Below are 22,741 nucleotides of genomic sequence, written 5' to 3'. Positions count from 1 at the left end.
CTGCGATCAGGCCGGGGGGGGGGGGGGGGGGTGTGTGTGGAGGTGGTTGGGGGGCAGCACTGTAGGGAGCCTAGGCTGGCTAGTGATTGAGCTGGCCAGCAAACCAGAGGCTGACACTTGCACAGAGCATGGCAGATTCTAGTGTGAACTCCCACTGAAAAAGTCAGCGTGAATTACTCCAGTTTTCCCGTGAATTTGATACTTAGAATTTTTTTGGCAGAATCGCCCCCTTAATCTAGGCCTTAAGATTACTTGCCACGTGACATAACCACTATGCCATCTTTCCTGTCCATACTTCCTTTCCCTCCCTGCTAATTGCTGTGTCTTCCCCCTCCCTCACTTCCAATTGCTGGGCACTATCCCTTGTTATGGCCTTCTGCTGCTGGACAAGGCTGTCCATTTAACAGCAGTTGAGCAGGAAACTAAAATATGTGAATGTCTTTAAATTGAGCAGGAACTCCATATCGTTGGTCTTGCTGAGTTCTTTGGCTGTTAATGGCCTTCCCTGATTTGTCTGCAAATGTCAACCGTGGATTTTATAATTATGAATTAGAATTACCTCTAGCTGTGCAGCTTTGTAGTTGTCGCTAAGGAGAATCAGGTCTGCTTCTAGCTTCTGCTTCTCCACAGTATTGTTGGAGAGCTGCTCGGCCCGTTGGATTGACTCTTCTGTGACAGCATTAAGTTCCTTCGTCACTTTCTCAAGATTATCTTCTTTATGTAACAACTGCATATACCAATATTTTATTACAAGATGTAATGAATGCAATCCAAATTACAACACTCAGATTTTAATTAACATATTAAACAAATGTAACATTGTTCTTTGTATAAAATTTTTAATCTTATCTGGCAGTGATACCTCAAACTTATTCCCAGGATAGAATTTTAAGGATGGTGAGTGGTGAGCATACAAGTGTACACACATATGGTAAATCATGCTGGATGCTACCTTGGTGAATATGTTGGACATGCACGCACAGACTGAGCACCCGTTGGAAGTATGCAGAACAGGCAGATCATGCCGTCAATCAGGTGTGAATTCTCATTAGCTGTCAGCTACCATTTTTGAGCACAACAGTACGGGCAACTTTCTTGCTTAGCCTTGCACAGTTGAGCATGGATTTAGCTGCAGGAAAGGATGCTATTTGAAAAGATCTTCAACTACTTACAGGTTATTTGCTGATTGATTTCTTCAGGATGCTGCTATGATTCTACGTGTGTTTGGTGCTTTCTATAGTTGCTTCAAGTTGTAGAAGTTCATAGTAAGTATTGTGGTCAGTGCTTAAGGGCCGATTGCTAACTTCAAGGCTTCTGCCCAAGCGAGTTGTTTCCAGGCACGGGTGCATTATTAAACATTCCCTTTGAAATATCGCATGACCCGGAGGATTAACAGAGCCCACACAGAGTAGGATTGAACGCTGGAAAAGGGAGAATGAGGAGAGGGAGACGGGCTCTCAGTAGAAAGCCATACCATCCTGGGCGTTCAGGGAGCAACTGTCCCATCTGCACCTCAACGAAGAAGAACTGGCATCTTTACTGAAACCTATAATCTGTATTAATCACAGCTGCAACCTTAGAGCAGGATAGGTCTGCAGTGTCAATGTCTGTGAAGTTGACCATGGAGTTGAACTTGTTTGCTCGGCTGGAGTGGAGATGTTTGCAACATCTTGCAGTTTGTCATTTCCTGTTTCAAAGGGGAGGTAACTGGAGTTCTGTATTTCAAGATAATGAAACATATTTCATTCTCTCTGACCAGAGGGCTGCAGGAGGAGGGAGCAAAGAGTAACTACTGGGCGACGATGACAGTCTACTGATGAGATAGTTGCGGCCTTGGGTGTGGATCCCACGCACCTGTGCGCAGCATGCATGCAATGAAATCAAGCTGCCAAGTGAAATGTGATGGAGCAAACCAGTGATGTGTTGAAACAATCCTTGATTTGGGGACTTCCTAAGAGAGCTGAAGCAATGCTTCCGCTGTCTGGAATGCGCTTGGCAGAACAGGTATTAACATTCATGGTGGTCTGTTTCATGTTGTACAACTTCGCCATTATTGACACCACTTGTCACCTGCTACAGTGACCTGGATGAGGAGCAGGTGCGTGAATAGGAGGCAGGGGAAAAAAAGGAATAGAAAAGGAGAAGGCAACCTAGACTGTCCCTGACGAACTTTTCTGACTTTGGTACCAGTAACAGCCACCTTATTCCTCAACAGTCCCACATCTTACCTTCCCTCTGCCATTGGCCATCATTGTGGCCGCAATGCAAAAATAAGAGCCTCTAAAAATAAATATTCCAAACCAAATTTATAAATGAAATAATTCCTTATTGCATCCAAAAGTCAACTAATCAGCCTTGTCCATTCCCTTAGTGCCTGCCTGCCTGCCAAGTACTGTTCTCCCAGTGGCTGCAGCATTTTTGGTGGAAGGCTACTCCTTTCACTCGGGGGGACTGCAGATGGCTTTGCAGGACACATTGAACAGCTCTGGGCCTATAAAGTCTGTTTGTTGACATCTTGGTATGGGTGGCTCTAGTCTGGACTGGCTGGCTGTCAGGCAACAGCAGGGGCACTGTGGAATAGTAGGGTGAGAGGTTGAGTTATCATGAGAGGGGAAAGCAGGCTTATGCTCCATGAAGGCACTGACACTCTCCCAGTAATCTATTGGATGACAGATCGCAGGACTGCTGTGACAATATGCAAACCCCCCTGAAGACTGTAATCCACAACCATGTTGGGAGCAGTCCATGCTTGCACGAGAGCACTCGGGGTCTCTACTGCAGCTTTCCTGTCCAAAACTGCAAAAAACTACAAAGGGTTGTGAATGAAGCCCAGTCCTTCGCACAAACCAGCCTCCCATCCATTGACTTTGTCTATACCTCCCGCTGCCTCAGAAAAGCAGCCAGCATAGTTAAGGACTTCACGCAGCCCGGACATTCTCTCTTCCACCTTCTTCCGTCGGGAAAAAGATACAAAAGTCTGAGGACATGTACCAACTGACTCAAAAACAGCTTCTTTCCTGCTGCCATCAGACTTTTGAATGGACCTACCTCGCACTAAGTTGATATTTCTCTACACCCTAGCTATGACTGTAACACTACATTCTGCGCTCTCTTGTTTCCTTCTCTATGTATGGTATGCTTTGTTTGTATAGTGCGCAAGAAACAATACTTTTTACTGTATACTAAAGCATGTGACAATAATAAATCAAATCAAACAACATTCAGACATTGAGTGGCTTCTACTTGTGCTGCAGTATAAGCTGCGAAATTGGCCAACATGGGTTGGTTGGGTTCACAAGTGTGCTAAGGAGTTAGCAATCAGGGTGCAAGCTTTGCAAAGCTCTATGCAAAATTAGTTTTCAACTTCTCTATGCCCCTTGACAATGACTACATGTTCTCTTGTAACTTTTCTCTTACATCAAGCTTTCCTCTGTGCGTATCCCTCATTGTTCTTCTGAAGGCTGTCCTCTCATATTGCTAATTTGAGTCCTATTCAGTGGAACTGGGTGCGACTTCACTCTCTGGTCAGATGGCATCTGTGCCATCCCTACTTGACTTGCCCCGGTTGCAGCCCACACATGGCCAGTGTCTCATCATGTGTAGATCTCATCTCTAATCTGCTTTCCAAGATAAGCACAGTGCATATCTGCATTGTGGCTGTGACTGTGAGATCAAGTGATTTGTGTTCTTCCAGTGCTTGATCAGGTTTCACCTCTTGGATATCTGACAGGAAAATGCACGAGTACAGTTGTGATGAGTGGTGAGGGGAAGGAGCGGGTGTGAAGCAAGCGATGCATGCATTCACCATTTGCAGCTTATAAATCAGAAGTGTGTGTGTGATGAGGAGCGAAGTGGAGTGTGGGAAAGTAGATGCGGTATGTGGATATCATCATTTTCAATTATTTTAGCCTCTGGTCTCGGCAATGGCTGTTCCAATAATGGCTTGCCACCATCTCCTCTTTGGAAGTCAGTACACGCAGCCAGTCTGACTCCACAGCTTGGGTGCTGCTGCTTCTGGATGTGCGCCTTGTCCTTCAAGAAAGGGGGAAGTGTGAGCGAAGGTCATGTTTGGATGATGTGGCTGTCATAGTTGAAAAGCTGACAGTGTGTGCAAGGAGTGAGATCTTGGCGTGAGGTTTGCAGCAGTGTTATGAGTGTGAGGGTGAGGTGAAAGTTAGGTAGGAAGCTTGATTGACAGAGGTTGTTGGTTGGTGAGTGACAGTGATGAAGTGATTTGAATCGCGACTGAGGCTGGTAATGCAGTTGGTAAGATATGGCATTTCAAGATACATTCATTAACTTTAAATCATTTATGTAAGGCCATTTAACTTCTTTCTCAACTGCATCCAGGCCCTCAGTGCTCAACTCCTGGCATTGACATCCATAACTATCTGCTTCTACTGTACTTTAGCTGGATGGTTGGTCTGGAGAGTTTCCTGATTTCCTGAGGGCACATGGTATCTCTCCTCCTTTCCTGTCAGGAAGCCTATTCTCTCCCTTGTTGTGCTATTCTCCACTGAACTATACAACTCCTAGCACCTGCTCTAGATGAATTGCACCTCCCTTTTAAGAAGTGCAGGCAAGCTTTAAGCAGTGCAAGTTAGCTTTAAGTGGTGCTAGTCACTCATGATATTAACCTCCTGCTGATATGTTGCTAGCCAATGAATAGCATGGTTAGCTCTGGCTGGACTGAAAGGTCATTCAAATTAGCATGCTACATGAAGTTGGCGTTCCGCTTGTATTGCAATCAATTGGCACAGGTTAATTGCGCATTCCAAATCCCATTTTCGGGAACTATCCAATTTATCTCCCACAGACTATTATGTGGGCATCTTCTATGTGGCAGAGTTCCAAATATTCTCCCAGTACCCTAATTAAAGGAACATCATCACCCTTGTAAGATCGCTGGAAGGTTTAATGAGGCATCATCATCTGTGCATTGCTATTACAATTTTAATTCAGCTGTTGGTAAACATTTGTGCTGACAAATTCATAGCATTACAAAAGCATCATTGTTGTTTATATTCAACATTATTCACTTGCAGCTCTTTTCCTCCTTAAAAGATAGACACTCAAGTATGATATATTATGTGCCTTTTTATGTTTTGGCAATCGCAAAATAACTGGCAAATTAGTTCTTCACAAATAACCATGCCATCAATACAATAAAGGCTAATGATACATTCTGTTATCTATATCTGAAGCTGCAATATCAAAGGGATACTTAACACTTTAATCAGCTGAAATTCAAACGGGCAATGATTTCATAAAGATTGGTTAAATTTATCGGAATAAAGAAAATTAGTTCAATGACATCCCTGAATATCACCAACTATAACTCAAACTAGCAGTTGAGGTATTTAACAGACATGAAAGCTTTGATTTTATCACCCACCCAATTGGGATAAAGCAGGTTCAAAAACAGGAAATGCTGGAAAATCTCAGCAAGTCTGACAGCATCTGTGGGGAGAGAATGGAGCCGACGTTTCGAGTCTGGGTGACCCTTCGTCAGAGTGGCAGGTTCAAGTTGGATACTCATTTTACCACTTGCCTGATTTTATGCTCCATTGAGAATAAATTTCAAATAGTTTATGAACATCATCCAAATCCAAAGGTGTATTACATTTTGAGACATGCTCACACCTGTGTTTTTGCATACAATATTCATAGTTACAGCTTGTTGAATACAGTTTACTGAGTTTCCGTTCCATTTTTCATGTTGGTTACATGCTTGAATGCATGGCACAGTATAAATGGAAAGCTCTTATAACCCTATGTTTTAAAAGGAAGATGTATTGTACAGGGTAACTTAAACTATACTTTATTTCTCACAGGGCATAAGCTTATCCAGCATATAGCATATGAAATGAGAGAAAATATTATCTAATGTCTTTTACTGCATGTTTGACAGCAATTACTTATGGGGAAATTTTACTGGAATTTGGCAAAGTATTGGTTCCGGTGAGAAAAACGGTGTGAATTTTGAGCCACATTAACAATTTTATTCTGGCGTCATTCATGCAGCACTCGTGGCAGTCTCTTTCTGAATCACTTGCCCCGGGTTAACCTAATCTATGCAATCAGTAGGGAGCTCCATATAAACACCTCCCTGCACTCCCCAGCACTTGTTCCAGTTCCATTCGAGGGGGTGGCTATCAGGCACTGCATTTCTCAGAAGAAGCCCTGACCAAACACTTGGATGGTGTCCAGTTGAGGCGGGATGCCCTCTATTCACGGTCGCACAGACATCCCTCCAGGTGACCACCCTTGCCTGGGAACCTGTGGCAGCCTTAGTGAGAGCCAGCTCACTATATGGATGAGTACATGGGACTTAATAGGATGGAGGGTTATAGGTAGGCCTAGAAGGTAGGGATATGTTCGGCACAACTTGTGGGGCCAAAGGGCCTGTTTTGTGCTGTAGTTTTTCTTTCTATGTTCTACAGAAGAGGATGGGGCAGTAGTACCGCAAGACGATGAATGATCTTCCTTGCACAATTAGGATAAACCTCCTCCAGTTTCCTGCGAGACCCTCTCACATACCCTTTGCACCCTCGCATGAGCCGAATTACTGGAGGTAAGTAAAAGCAGTGGAAAGTAGGTGTAAGGCTGGCATCATTGGAATGTGTGTGAGGGTCAGGTGAGGCTAGATGTTCGGCCTGAGTCCTCTGTGCCAGAGACTGCTAATGGGTGAGTGATGGGAGGAGTATGGTGCATTGTGCAGCATGAGAAGTAGATGGTGCAAACATAGAACATAGAACAGTACAGCACAGAACAGGCCCTTCGGCCCACAATGTTGTGCCGAGCTTTATCTGAAACCAAAACGGTAGAAGATGACGTGTGAAGATGCATTCACCAACTTTGAGTCCCCACCAGAAGTCATTTGGCATCTTGTAGCATTGCTATGAGGTCCATGAGGCTAGGCTCCTGGGAATTATCTCTCTGGCAACCTGCTCCCAATCCCTTCTAAGGATGTTCCTTGAGTATCTCCTGGCTCCCCATGGAACCATGGCATCTCTCTTCCTGTACACCTTCGTGAGGTCTCCAGCACACATCCATGAAGCATGGGATCCCTAAGCTCTGGTGCTCCATTTTCCTTCATCAGAATTGCAGCAATAGCCTTAAGTAGTGATTCAGTGCAACTTCTCTTTAAGGGGCCAGACTGCCTTTAAGAAGTCCAGCCTGACAGCATCACTAACTATCAGCACATACTGTTTGGCCTCCTACTGAGTGTCTGGGCAGCCAGGAGCACTAGCCCTGGTGAGAACAATGCTACAATTTGCCTAGCATCAGGGCAGGTCATGTGTTACTATCACCATACAGAAAAAATGGTGCAGGCCAATTTCTAGTCAATTATCTTTCCTGGTTTGTAATGAATTTGCCTCAGTGATGACAAGTTTAGATAATCCTAGATTTTTTGCCCATTGGTTATGAATGGGGACAAGAAACTTGCCCACATGTCTTATCTTAAAATAAGAAGTGGGTGTATATGTGCATAAGTGGATGTATATGTGCACAGATCATTGAAGGTGGCAGGGTGGTGGAGAGAACAATTAATAAAACATTTGGCATCCTGGGTTTTATTAATTTGGGCATAGAATACAAGAACAAGGAAGTTATGCTGAATTTATACAAGACACTAGTTAGACATCAGCTAGGGTATTGTGTACAGTTCTGGGCCCCACAATATAGGATGGATGTTAACATATTGGAGAGAGTGCAGAAGTAGTTTGCAAGAATGATTCCAGGGATGAGAAACTTCAGTTATGAGGTCAGATTGGAGAAGTTGGGATCTCCTTGGAGAGAAGAAGACTAAGAGGAGATTTGGTAGAGATGCTTAAAATCATGAAGAGGCTGGACTAAGTAGAAAGGGAGAAACTGTTCCCATTGCTAAAAAGATCAAGAATAAGAGGGCACAGATTTAAAGTGATTTGTAGAAGAAGCAAATTTGTTGTGAAAGAAAACTTTTTCAAACAGTGAGTGGTTCGGGCCTGGAATGCCCTACCTGGAAGTGTGGAGGAGGCAGGTTGGTAAAGGTATTCAAGTGGACATTAGATGATTATTTGAATAAAAACAACGTGCAGGGTTATGGGGAAAAGGCAGGGCAATGGCACTGAGTCATCATGCTCATTTGGAGAGCTGGTACAGACATGATGAGTTAAATGGTCTCCTTCTGTGCCGTAATACTTCTGTGATTCCATGATTTGTTTAAGAAAGAGAAAATAATACACCGATAATCTAGGGTATTCTTCTGAAGTGTATTAGTGTGGAGTAATGGATGAAGCTTTACTGTATTGTGGGTTCATGCTGTAAGCTTAATACTAACACTAGGATCAGAATTTTACATTCCTCCACCAGCGGATTTTTAGTTGGCATGGAGTGGGAAATTGAAGGGATGGGATTCCCTCCCACTCACCCTGACCACACAGTGATTTTATGCTGGGGCAGACAAAGCCTTGTATGGGGATCCCGACCTTGCCCCAACTAAGGCCGAGAAAGAACGGAGTTAGATCTCGGGTAGGAAGGTGTTGGGAGGGCACCACCACCAGAAACTTCTTTCTGAAGTCAAGCATCCCTCTTATGGTCTAATGGAATCACAGAATTGTTATGGCACAGAAGGAGACTATTTAACTCATCATGTCTGTACCACCTCTCCAAATGAGCATGATGACTCAGTCCCATTGCCCTGCCTTTTCCCCATAACCCTGCACATTGTTTTTATTCAAATAATCATCTAATGTCCACTTAAATACCTTTACTGAACCTCCCTTCCTCCTCTGCCTCTCCCCAAATGGTCTGGTGGCCTCTGTCCCTACCACGCCCTTCCCCCTTTGTCCTGGAACCCCTTGAATTTACGTGGGCCTCTGCTGCCCAGATGTAGGGTGGGATTTACTGTGGGTGAGGCAGCCCGCCATTGGCCAGTAGAAATATTTTCTGTCATCGGGGTTTCCCGTTGAATGCACCCCCCCCCCCCGACCCCCCATGAAACCCACATCGGAGGTGTACTGACGACAGGTCTGGAAAATCCTGCTGGCGTGAACGACTGGAAAGTTCTGGTCTTAGTCTCTGACCTCTTCTTGAATTTCCACTTCGATCCACTGGAACATTGTTGTTGCGGGGACTGGAGAGTTGCCAGCAAATCTGATTGGCTGGCAGCTCCCTAAGTTGGGACTTCCTCCAGAATGAGGGGCAGAAGTCCTGTCCACAGCCAATTAATGTTCATTCAAGCGTAAAAGGGCTGTGGGGCACTTGAAATTGGTGGGGATGTGATCTCTACTGACTCTTCAGATGGCAGGAGACACCACCATCTGAAAAATTCAGGCCTAGGTTCCAAGATTGTAAAAATATTCTATTCCTCAGTATTGACATTCCTCGGTCTAATGAGCATGAAATACAATAAAGAATAACTCACTTCTGAATAACAGCTGCTATATTGGTGCTCCACATCCTCTTTGCTGTTTTGCAAAGTAGAAAGTTTCTCCTCTCTGCTTAAAATCTGCAGAACATTTATTAAAATAGTTTAATTCAATCTCAATCTGACCTGTAGTTAACCAGGCCTGACAAAAAGAAATTGCCCACATAATTTTTAATACACAATAGGGTCGAAACAGGTTTATTATGTTGTCCTATTTAAAGAGCTTTCTGGATTCCAATTTTTTTTCAACAGTTGACATTTTTCAGAATTAAATCTGCATTTACATTCTTCCACTTAGTCCTGTTAAATACCTTCCACTTATTTTGCCCTGTTTCTGAACTGTGTGTTGAGTGTCTTGGCTTTTCATGGTTGAAGCAAGCTCAACTCACAAGTTACTGATGAACAAAAATAATACTCTCAGATTTGTTTAAGCAAAAACACAGCAATCTCGCTGTGGCCTAATCACTATTGTGTTCAAATTTACTTCTTTACTCTTGTACTTTATGCCCCATTTATAAAATTCAAAATGATGTTAGCCTTTTTTAATGGCTATATTTATCCTTCTTACAATTTCATGGAATTATGTATTTGAACTACACCTCCCACCCTATGATTATGCTTATGGAGAGTCGGAGATTGTGCTACTCCAAGGGGAAGGGACAATTTCTTGCAAGCTGCATGACTACACAGCAACCCAAAGGTTGGCAAGGCTCTGCATAAGCTGGCCTTATTTGAGCAGCCATACACAAAAAATAAAGGAGCCACGCATTTGAATAAATCGCTTGCACATTCCAAACAAAATTAGTGCGAGCAATGGAAGGGATACAAAGCTATGACAGTGGGAGAATGGACATGTGGCTAAAAAGGTTGTGAGATATGTTAATACTGTTAAATAAATGGTTTTTATTTTTTCTGAGCTAAGTATGGCAACCTGTTAGCTGAAAGATTTCTATACATACGGCACCAATAATGGGTAAAGTATGCAGTTAGAAAATTGGCTCAGCTAATCACAGCTGGCTCATAATGATAAACATCAAGCACTGCAAAATATTAGTTTGCCACTCTGGAAGTTGTTAAGGTGAGGCAAAGTTTCAGGAGTCTGAAGGGAAAAACAGTCTATGGCTTAAGTGTAACAAGCAATCGCTGGTTATACTTGAAGTTAGCTGCATACACCTCTACTTGAAGTCCAACACCTGTAGTATAATTTGACTTACCAATAATTAACTTCAAAGAGTATTTCTAAAGCCATGCAAAATCACAAAAGAAATCGTGATTTTGTATTTATTGTAAGAGAAAACCAGTTAAAATATAATTTTGGCTTTTCTGAACAGTGTTATAATCATACTGAGTGCCCAATCTTTATGGCTTTGATCCAATCAATAGGAATTGCCAACTATGTCATTAGTCGTCTGGATGTGAATATTTTATGAAGTAAGTCCATTGGCCAGAGAAATGCATCTCAAGATGAAAGCAGCATGTAAATAGCAGGTCAATCAGAGAAAAGACAGGCTATTGACATTTTAGATGTGTGACCAATCACCAACACTGATGAATGAAAAAAGAAACAGGCATTTTGCTGAGGTTGAAGGTGCAACACTTGTCCCACACTTCCTTCCACATCACTGACCCAGGGCTCAAAGCACTCCTCCTATTTGAGGCAGTGATACTTACACTTCCTCTAATCTGGTACAGGTTTGCTGCTCATGGTGTATGTAATCTCTTCCACAATGAGGAGGCCAAACAGATAACAGTGACCCCCTTCACTGAACATCTCCATCTGCCCTCGGTTGTGACCCTGATCTTTTTGTCGCTAATGCATCTACTATATATCACATTAGATGTGTGGAGTGTGCATTTAATCAAAAACTTTCTATACAAGCCTCTTCCAATGGGTAAATCCATTATAATAACTGTACTACCAGGTGTAGCTAAAGGTGGCAGTGTGATAGAGTTTTCAATTTAAAGGGTCATAATTTGCTGTCACTGATTTACCCATCCTATGAAGTGTATACTGAGGACATATGGTTAAAAAAATACCTACAACTATTTTAATGTCTCAAAAACCTGATTTCTTTCTGTACTGTGTCATCCCTCAAAGCCTTATCTTATTTTAATTTATTTTGCTGCCTTGGGACATCCAAAACATTTACCAATCAGTATTTTTAATTCCTTTTAAAAATCAATTTTGAACCTTCTGCTTCCCTTTCCATTGGTCCTACAACTTTGTTATTAAAAATTCTTATTTTTATGAGTAATCTGTTCTGATCTCGGGCTATCCTGTTCAGCCCCCCACGATGCATGTTCCTTGATGTTCCCTGCACTGGCAAATTTGTCTAATATCAGTCCCCATTCTTTGTAAAATACTGATTCAGTAATTTAAAATGGAGAGCAAACATATTGTGCATAAATAGTTAGAGCAACAATTCAGATTAATCCTCCTGGTTTGCCCCAGATGTCTCCAGGAATTTTTTCTCCTCCACAATCATTCTCAACACTGGTGCCCCACAAGGCTGTGTTCTCAGCCCCCTACTATATTCCTTATACACTTATGATTCTGTGGCCAAATTTCCCTCCAACTTGATTTTCAAGTTTGCTGATGACACCACCGTAGTGGGTTGAATCTCAAACAATGTTGAGACAGAGTACAGGAATGAGATAGAGAATCTGGTGAACTGGTGCGGCGACAATAATCTCTCCCTCAATGTCAACAAAATGAAGGAGATTGTCATTGACTTCAGGAAGCGTAAAGGAGAACATGCCTCTGCCAAATCAATGGGGACGAAGTAGAAAGGGTCGAGAGCTTCAAGTTTTTAGGTGTCCAGATCACCAACAACCTGTCCTGGTCCTCCCATGCCGACACTATACTTAAGAAAGCCCACTAACGCCTCTACTTTCTCAACTTTTACAGATACACCACAGAATGCATTCTTTCTGGTTGTATCACAGCTTGGTATGGCTCCTACTCTGCCCAAGACCACAAAAAAATACAAAAGGTCGTGAATGTAGCCCATCCATCACGCAAACCAGCCTCCCATCCATTGACGCTGTCTACACTTCCCACTGCCTCGGCAAAGCAGCCAGCATAATTAAGGACTCCGCGCACCCCAGACATTCTCCTTTCCACCTTCTTCCATTGGGAAAAAGATACAAAAGTCTGAGGTCACGTACCAAGTGACTCAAGAACAGCTTCTTCCCTGCTGTCATCAGACTTTTGAATGGACCTACCTTGCATTAAGTTGATCTTTCTCTACGCCCTAGGTATGATTATAACACTACATTCTGCACTCTCTTATTTCCTTCTCTATGAATGGTATGCTTTGTCTGTATAGCATGCAAGAAACAATACTCATACATGTAACAATAATAAATCAAATCAAATTGATTAATCTGACGGCAATGCTGCAAACAACTAAGGAAGGCACATTAGGACATTTAAAAAGAGGTTTTCATTCTCTTTGTTTCATTGGTTCTTTTACAGGTGGGAAAAAGAACAGGGCAGTTGGAGGCAAGTTATGTGACAACATTTTCAGCAATACATCCAACCAGAATTGGCAATCATCCCCTAATATGTATGTCAACCTGTGATCTGAACCCCAGGTTCACATCACTTCTCCCATTTCTGCTACTGAATATCCTCAACTCACTGCTAATAACTTCCCTTCAAAATCCATTGACATGAAAAAAGACTTTGATCATTTGACCATTCTGTTACTGGTTTGTGTCTTGTTTGTTTCCTTTGTTTTCTCACTGAGCTCTGATGTACTCACTGTGTATCTTTACACCGACAATTGTAGCCCAGATCCCAGATCTGCACTAAGAGACTTTTTTACTTCCAAACAGTGAGCTAGTTTTACCCCGCCTTAGGAAACTTCCCACCTCATTACCCACTGCCCTGTGTAATTTTACATACTACCAGCTGTGGTTTAGTGGTAGCACTCTTGCTTCTGAGTCAGAAGCTGTACAATCAAGTCCTACTCCACTGACTTGAGCATAAAACCTAGGCTGACATGTAGACATTCCAGTACAGTAAAGATGCTACATTTTTGGGGTGTCAGCTCTCAGCTAGGATGTTAGATTGGCACCTCTGTCTGCCCTCCCAGGTGGATGTAAAAGATCCTATGGTACTATTCTGTATAAGTGAAAAGGATTTCTGATAAATATTTGTCCCCTAACATCATTATTACAACAGATTATTCAGTTAATTGCGACAATACTGTGCCTTTAAGAAATGCATTTTTATAATGTTTCTTTGCAGGATGTTTTTGCAGTCCCTAGCAATTTTTCGGAGCCGTGTCGTCTGTAACCGGTGTCCTTTATTGTTACTAAAGCAGTATAACTGGATACAATGTTTCTTTAATCTGCATTAATGTAGTGTTCTGTGGTTTTAGTGTTCTCTTGGGATTGCAGAATGGTGCTTGATTGGGATGATTGACCAGTCAGATTATATGACTGGGGCAGCTATGTTTTCACAGAGAATTCCAGCTTAGTTGGAAACCAGTCCAAACCAGATGCGGTTTGGACTTGAGACAGAGAGCAGTGTCTCTTGTTTTACATTCTCTGGAGTTGGAGATTTTGTTGTTTGAGAATTGCTGTTTTGGAAGCTGCAGAGAGAGAGGTGGCCCTTTTCTGTCCCTGAACTCTGAAGAGTGGAAGCTGCTAGACATGAGGTTTACTTCTCTATTTTGCTGCCTTAAGGATATATCCTTCTCTGAAAGCTGACTGTGGAGTTCTGTACATAGGTGAGAAAAAATGGAAATCTCGCGTCAAGTAAGCATACTTGCTTTAGTGCTAACTAATTTTGATTTGATTTATTATTGTCACATATATTGGCACACAGTGAAAAGTATTGAATAAAAGCAAATTACTGCAAATGCTGGAATCTGAAACCAGAAAAGAAAATGCTGGAAAATCTCAGCAGGTCTGGCAGCATCTGTAAGGAGAGAAAAGAGCTGGCGTTGAGTCCAGATGACCCTTTGTCAAAGCTAATTGGACAAAGGATCATCTGGACTTGAAACATCAACTCTTTTCTCTCCTTACAGATGCTGCCAGACCTGCTGAGATTTTCCAGCATTTTCTTTTTTGGTTTCAGTGAAAAGTATTGTTACTTGCGCGCTATACATATCACTCATAGTGTAGCATACCAGTCATAGGGTATCATAGAGTAATTCTGAAGAAGGGTGTATGTCTATGGGGTTGATTTTGAATTGGAACAGAGATAGCTGGCTGTTAAGGATTAAATATTGTAATTGGTAAAAGTTATTCTAATTCTTTTTGTTATAGTCTGTGTTTTTAAATTAATTTTGTTTGATAAAAGCTTCCTAGTGGGTCACTTGAATCATACCTGGAATGAAACACCTTATGCTCACCAATAATAAAACGAAATGTAAAAATTAGGGTCTAGGCTAACTTCATAAACACCTTGGAGTTTCTGGCCTGCGCCTTAATACAATGTCGTTTGTGGAGCCTCGCTGTGTGAAAATTGGCCATCATGTTTGCTCCATTACAATGGTGACAGCATTTCAAAGATATTTCATTGATTTTAAAGCACTTTGGAATATTCTGAGATCGTGAGAGGGACTGCAATGCAATCTAACTAACCTGGCATGACTCCATCCCCCCTCGCTCCCCCTCACCTTACCCTTTCCACTCCTCTATATCTTCCAACATCTCCCTACCTCTCCCCTTTAAACTCTCCATACTGCCAATCCAAACACTTACTTCAATTTTCATGTTTTCTTTCACCTCATTCAGTTCTCCAGCCATCTGATGCATAGATTCCAGAGATTGTTCGAGTTGTTCTGTGAGCTTCTGAACTTCTTCCGATTTGTTTTGCAAATTGGCTTTCAAAGAGGCAGATTTAAAATCAGCTGCATTCAGTTGTTCCTCCAGTTTCATCCTCTACGAAAAAAATAAAGTATTTAGTTTTAGTCACTTCAAAAATATCAAAATCACAATGGCTGCAAAATTAATTAAGATTGGAAAACAGGTGCAGAGATCACGATGCATTATTAACACAGACTCCTTGCTTTAAATGCAGGCAGCGCACAAACTCTGCAATTATTTAAATGAGCAGGTAGTTCAGTGTGCAGTCTGTGCTTGACTGTTGTTCTTGAGTATGCTGTTTAATGGCCATATGCCTGAGCAGGGGAGGCAAATTGTTAGAGGCTAATATGTTTGGGAAGCTTGCAATACTTAGAATTGACTTGCATTAAGAGCCTTCTCTGTTGGATGCTCTTCCTCCTGTTTATCACTGGAAAGGGTTCTTCTCATGACCCACTATTCAGTCGAGGTCACTAAGCCGACCTCTCCCAGAATGCCCCTTTGTTGGATGCTCTTCCTCCTGTTTATCACTGGAGGGGGTGTTATACCCCTTATATATGTAAATAAAGAGCCTGCTTCAGGCTATGTTTGATATCATAGGAGCCAGGCTGTTCTGCTCAAAGATTCATAACTTATTACTTTGTGACCACCATCAAAAGGATACCAGGATTTGGTTCAGATGAAATTATAGTTAAAAGTAGGAATTAAAAAAACGTTGAGAGAGAATAGAGCCAACGATTCGAGCCAGAATAACCCTTCGTCAAAGCTCTGATGAAGGTCATCCAAGACTCGAAACGTTGGCCCTATTCTCTCTCCACAGATGCTGTCAGACCTGCTGAAATTTTCCAGCATTTTCTGTTTTTGTTTCAGATTCCAGCATCTGTAGTAATTTGCTTTTATTGTTTAAAAGAAAATGTTGCTGTGGCATCAGGAGGTATAGAAATGCTTGCCCACTTCCACAATATCTCAATTGCCCATGCCCCATTGCCACTCCACCTCCCCACCCAGCACTGAACCTCAAATATTAATTGACTTAAATCATTGGAGGTGTGACAGAGACTGGCAATCTGCTCAGTTGATATTAATGAGAGGCAAGGCACAATCCTGAGCAGGGCTTGGACTTTTGGCACTGACACATATTACTACTGCTTTTGCAGCCAAATACACCTTACTGCTCCATGAACAACTCTGCACTTGTCATGCACTGGAAATGCAGTGGTTCTGTTCCAGTCAGAAGAGCCAATTAATTTATACAGTTTAAGTGCAACTGAGTGACATGGAGACAGGTCTTTATTCATGTAAATTAATGATTGACCACTTGGCTATCAGCAAGCTAATTAAAGAAGATGCTCTGAAAAGTGATTTCAAACCACTTGCAATGTTAGGAGAAGCTGTTAAAAAAATAGCATTTTACACTTGCTAGGTCAATCAGACTCTTGGGATACAATGACCCAGAACTTCGTTCCCCAGGGAATCGGCGGGGCGGGGGGACGGGGGGGAGGGGGGGGGTGTACACCAAAAGATGAATGGGGAGATCCTCCAGAAGTTCCCACGTAATGAATCAGACTTCAGCAGGTTCTGACTCTCTTGCAGACTAACCCGAAGAATTAAAACTACTTCCAGCTCGAGTAACCATACTAATAACCCCCCATTTGATTTTCCATCTATACCCCTCACCCCCTCAATTGCACCCAACTCCTAGACTACCTTCCTGTCCTCCTGATTACAGTTCAGCTACCCACCAACTCCCCTGACTAGCAACCCCACTCCCCAATACCCTTCCAACCGTTCTGACCAGCCCCCGGATATCCCCCAACTCCCTCCACAAGTGAACATCCCCAACTACCCTCCTAACAACTCCCCCCCCAACCCCCCCTCTCAACCATCCCCCCACCTTCACAATTGCTCCCCACCACCAACTGACCTTCTCAACTGACCTCCTGACCAGCGTAAGTAAACAGGAGTGGAGTAGCAATCCAACTGTGCTTGCTACTCTTCAGGAGTTCTGGCTCAATAATACAAGTTGTTATTGGCAGAGTAAAAGGTAATGTGTGGTGGGAGCCAGCGTATTTTATTTTTCCTTGGCATTTGGTGTTTTTTTCCGTTGCACTGTAATATTTTGTTCACTGCGCTCATTATTTTCTTTTCGACATGCTCAAGGTCATTAATTTATTTCAACAATCCTTTACATTTGGTAATAGTTTGCCAACTCTCAATAATGTGTTCCTAGTTGCAAAGTGTTCTAATATTAAAGTTTTACTCCCAACGTGGTAATTTGGACACACTGCAAGACAAATGAGATCACCTCAGCAGAATTTCCAGCACCAACAGCTAATGTGTGGCTGCTGCCACCTTGAGAATAAAGGAGCACTTTGTGGGTGGAAAGGAGGATGTTGTTAAAGGAAAATCAGCTTTTTATGGCTCTAAAAATCAAGGAGGGAAGTAATCTGCAGCTACTGGGAAGTAAGGGTCACCGAGGTTTAACAAATGCATTTTTGAGACCCTTTCTTCCAACTTGCCACTGCCACAATAAAATGTCGAATAGAAAATTGCACCCCTTTAAGAGAAGGCGCTTCAGACCATTTAGTGTGGGCAAGATTTTCATGCATTCAAATTTGTATTGCACCTCAAATTGGGAAGCGCAACTTGCCTTGGAAACTGGTGGCACCGCCTACCCTCTGACCTGCTGACTCAGGCTGTACCACGCCAACCCATTCTTGCAAACCGAGCTAAAATTGCTTTTGAGTTAAATTTAGCTGCAGCCACATATACAGCTTTTCAGATGTGTCCAGAAAACAAAACAGAAAAGACTGTTTGCAACTTCTAATTCATTCATCTTCCTCTTATTATAACATTACTGTGATACCTCTCAAAGAAGATAAATATTGATCAAATCTTATGGGCCTGCACCAAATACATTAATCAAATGCTGCTGAATTTTTTAATCACTCCAGACTTTTAATAACTGTATATTCAGAATGTTCAACATCTCCTCAGGAAATCAAATGCCCAGATGATGAATTATGATCCCATAAATTGGTAATAATTACTATAGTACAGATGTAAATATGCATAAATCTATTACGACAGAAAATAAAAACTACATGGTCTGATACAATATTATCTACTGACTTTGTAAATCTTTAAATGTACAAAATTATTTTTAAATATTTGACCTGAAAAGCGATAAGTTAGAGTTTATGCACTGTGTATATTAAAAATGAAAAAATTGATACAGGAATACATTACTCAGCACAGTGGGCTTGCTTTATGATTTCTGTTTTCCATGACAATGCTATCCTTTTAGTCCTAATTTCCGACCAAATGTTATTTGGATAAATAGGAATTGCACCCGATTTTAGGAATGATGAATGGAAATGCTAAAAACCTAGCTATGAGTTACAAGGCTAAAGCAACTGTCATACCTGTGAAAGGAAATCACAAGTGGTTTATGTAGTATAGGGGTCTGGCACATACAGAGCTAATGTGGAATTGAGTATAGTACCGTCCACACAGTCATGTAAGGCAGCATATGACCTGCTCCTGAGGTCAGTTATAAATGTTGGACAGCGCCGTGTGAAACAGCAACATGGAAACAGCTCCTAGCTTGTGTCCTGTACTGTAATTTTGTAAATAGTTTGAGTCAATAAAGACTATGGCCAGAATTTTACCACCCTACCCACCACGGGATTTGGAGCGGGCGAGGGGCGGACCATGGAAAGGTCTGTTGACCTCGGAAGGATTTTCTGGTTCCGGGGCGAGCGAAGCCACAAAATCCCCCATTAGAGTTAACCTACATGCGACAACAAAGACTTCTTCCAACTGACTGAACTGCAACCAACACTCTACAACATAGTGGCAGCTCCTGGAAAAAACCCAAAACCTCGTTAAAATGCAAAGATAAATAGAAATGTTGGAAGACTAAGGACAAATTCAAAAAGCTTACTGATCTGAAAAGAAGCTTCAGAAATACAGGCACAGAGGAAAAATTGCCAGGATAAAGCTTCAAAGAAAGGCTTGGAGGCTGAAGGCAGAAAGTTAAAATTCTTTACTACAGCAGAAGACTCATAGAACATAGAATATAGAACAGCACAGTACAGGCCCTTCGGCCCTTGATGTTGTGCTGAATCTTTTCCAAAACCAAGATCAAGCTATCCCACTCCCTATCATTCTCGTGTGCTCCATGTGCCTATCCAATAACCGCTTGAAAGTTCCGAAAGTGTCCGACTCCACTATCACAGCAGGCAGTCCATTCCACACCCCAACCACTCTGAGTAAAGAACCTCCTATAGCTTCCACCACGAACCTTATAGTTATGCCCCCTAGTAACAGCTACATCCACCCGAGGAAATAGTCCCTGAACGTCCACTCTATCTATCCCCCTCATCATCTTATAAACCTCTATTAAGTCGCCTCTCAACCTCCTCCGCTCTAAAGAGAAAAGCCCTAGCTCCCTCAACCTTTCCTCATAAGACCTACCCTCCAAACCAGGCAGCATCCTGGTAAATCTCCTTTGCACTCTTTCCAGTGCTTCCACATCCTTCTTATAGTGAGGTGACCAGAACTGCACACAATATTCCAAATGTGGTCTCACCAAGGTCCTGTACAGTTGCAGCATAACCCCACGGCTCTTAAACTCAAACCCCCTGTTTTATAAACGCTAACACACTATAGGCCTTCTTCACTGCTCTATCCACTTGAGTGGCAACCTTCAGAGATCTGTGGATATGAAGCCCACGATCTCTCTGTTCTTCCACATTCCTCAGAACCCTACCTTTGACCCTGTAATCCGCATTCAAATTTGTCCTACTTATCAGGGTTAAACTCCATCTGCCATTTTTCGGCCCAGCTCTGCATCCAATCAATGTCTCTTTGCAGCCTACAACAGCCCTCCACCTCATCCACTACTCCACCAATCTTGGTGTCATCTGCAAATTTACTGATCCACCCTTCAGCCCCCTCCTCCAAGTCATTTATAAAAATCACAAATAGCAGAGGACCGAGCACTGATCCTTCTGGTACACCGCTGGTAACTGGTCTCCAGTCTGAAAATTTTCCATCCACCACCACCCTCTGTCTTCTATGAAATAGCCAGTTACTTATCCAATCAGCCAACTTTCCCTCTATCCCACACCTCTTTACTTTCTTCATGAGCCAACCATGGGGAACCTTATCAAACGCCTTACTAAAATCCATGTATACAACATCAACTGCTCTACCTTCATCGACACACTTAGTTACCTCCTCAAAAAATTCAATCAAATTTGTGAGGCAAGACTTACCCTTCACGAATCAGTGTTGACTATCCCAGATTAAGCTGCATCTTTCTAAATGGTCGTAAATCCTGTCCTTCAGGACCTTTTCCATTAACTTGCCGACCACCGAAGAAAGACTAACCGGCCTATAATTACCAGGGTCATTCCTATTTCCTTTCTTGAACAGAGGAACAACATTCGCCACGCTCCAGTCCTCTGGCACTATCCCCGTGGACAGTGAGGACCCAAAGATCAAAGTCAAAGGCTCTGCAATCTCATCCCTTGCCTCCCAAAGAATCCTAGGATATATCTCATCTGGCCCAGGGGACTTATCGACCTTCAGGTTTTTCAAAATTGCTAATACATCTTCCCTCAGAACATCTGCCTCCTCCAGCCTATCAGCCTGTATCACACACTCATCCTCAAAAACATGGCCCCTCTCCTTGGTGAAGAAAAGTATTCATTCATCGCCTCTCCTATCTCTTCTGACTCCATGCACAAGTTCCCACTACCGTCCTTGACCGGCCCTAACTTCACCCTGGTCATTCTTTTGTTCCTCACATAAGAGTAAAAAGCCTTGGGGTTTTCCTTGATCCAACCCGCCAAGGACTTCTCATGCCCCCTCCTAGCTCTCCTAAGCCCTTTTTTCAGCTCATTCCTTGCTAACTTGTAACCCTCAATGGACCCAACTGAACCTTGTTTTCTCATCCTTACATACGCTTCCTTCTTCCTCTTGACAAGACATTCAACCTCTTTTGTGAACCATGGTTCCCTCACTCAGCTATTTCCTCCCTGCCTGACAGGGACATACCTATCAAGGACATCCAGTATTTGTTCCTTGAACAAGCTCCACTTTTCATTTGTGCCTTTCCCTGACAGTTTCTGTTCCCATCTTATGCTCCCTAATTCTTGCCTAATCGCATCATAATTACCCCTCCCCCAATTATAAACCTTGCCCTGCCGTAAGGCCCTATCCCTCTCCATTGCAATAACGAAAGACACCGAATGGTGGTCGCTATCTCCAAAGTGCTCTCCCACAACCAAATCTAACACTTGGCCCGGTTCATTTCCCAGTACCAAATCCAATGTGGCCCCACCTCTTGTCGACTTATCCACATATTGTGTCAGGAAACACTCCTGCACACACTGTGCAAAATCTGCCCCATCCGAACTATTCGACCTATAAAGGTTCCAATCAATATTTGGAAAGTTAAAGTCACCCATGACAACTACCTTGTGACCTCCACACCTATCCATAATCTGCTTTGCAATTTCTTCCTACACATCTCTATTACTAGTTGGGGGCCCTTAGACAACTCCTAACAACGTGACCGCTCCTTTCTTATTTCTAACTTCAGCCCATATTACCTCAGTAGGCAGATCCCCCTCAAACTGCCTTTCTGCAGCCGTTAAACTATCCTTGATTAACAATGCTACTCCACCACCTCTTTTACCACCTTCCCTACTCTTACTGAAACATCTATACCCCAGAACTTCCGACAACCATTCCTGCCCCTGTTCTAACCATGTCTCTGTAATGGCCACAATATCGTAGTCCCAAGTACCAATCCACACTCCAAGTTCACCTACCTTATTTCGGATGCTCCATGCATTGAAGTAGGCACACTTCATAGAACATAGAACAGTACAGCACAGAACAGGCCCTTCGGCCCACGATGTTGTGCCGAGCTTTATCTGAAACCAAGATCAAGCTATCCCACTCCCTATCATCCTGGTGTGCTCCATGTGCCTATCCAATAACTGCTTAAATGTTCCTAGTGTCTGACTCCACTATCACTGCAGGCAGTCCATTCCACACCCCAACCACTCTCTGCGTAAAGAACCTACCTCTGATATCCTTCCTATATCTCCCACCACGAACCCTATAGTTATGCCCCCTCGTAATAGCTCCATCCACCCGAGGAAATAGTCTTTGAACGTTCACTCTATCTATCCCCTTCATCATTTTATAAACCTCTATTAAGTCTCCCCTCAGCCTCCTCCGCTCCAGAGAGAACAGCCCTAGCTCCCTCAACCTTTCCTCATAAGACCTACCCTCCAAACCAGGCAGCATCCTGGTAAATCTCCTCTGCACTCTTTCCAGCGCTTCCACATCCTTCTTATAGTGAGGTGACCAGAACTGCACACAATATTCCAAATGTGATCTCACCAAGGTCCTTCAACCCACCTTCCTGTCTGCCAGTACACTCCTGCGACCTTGATATCTTCCTCAGTACCTCACTACACCCAACAC

The 22,741-nt window shown here is 42.8% G+C and overlaps 1 protein-coding gene across 1 annotated transcript in view; it reads right to left on the bottom strand.

Annotated features, from left to right (window-relative positions):
* The window catches only part of LOC144493045 (uncharacterized), a 275,407-nt gene that overhangs the window by 212,109 nt on the left and 40,557 nt on the right, over positions 1-22,741 (bottom strand). Inside the window, exons 6-8 of the mRNA XM_078211881.1 lie at positions 15,131-15,310; positions 9,410-9,493; positions 560-727 (exon numbers count right to left, since the gene is read on the bottom strand). Coding sequence (XP_078068007.1) covers positions 560-727; positions 9,410-9,493; positions 15,131-15,310 — 432 coding nt within the window. The remainder of the gene's footprint in view (positions 1-559; positions 728-9,409; positions 9,494-15,130; positions 15,311-22,741) is intronic.

This window comes from Mustelus asterias, chromosome 4 (genome assembly GCF_964213995.1).
Source record: "Mustelus asterias chromosome 4, sMusAst1.hap1.1, whole genome shotgun sequence".
Classification (NCBI taxonomy): domain Eukaryota; kingdom Metazoa; phylum Chordata; class Chondrichthyes; order Carcharhiniformes; family Triakidae; genus Mustelus; species Mustelus asterias.
This window is presented reverse-complemented; position numbering and strand designations above follow the sequence as displayed.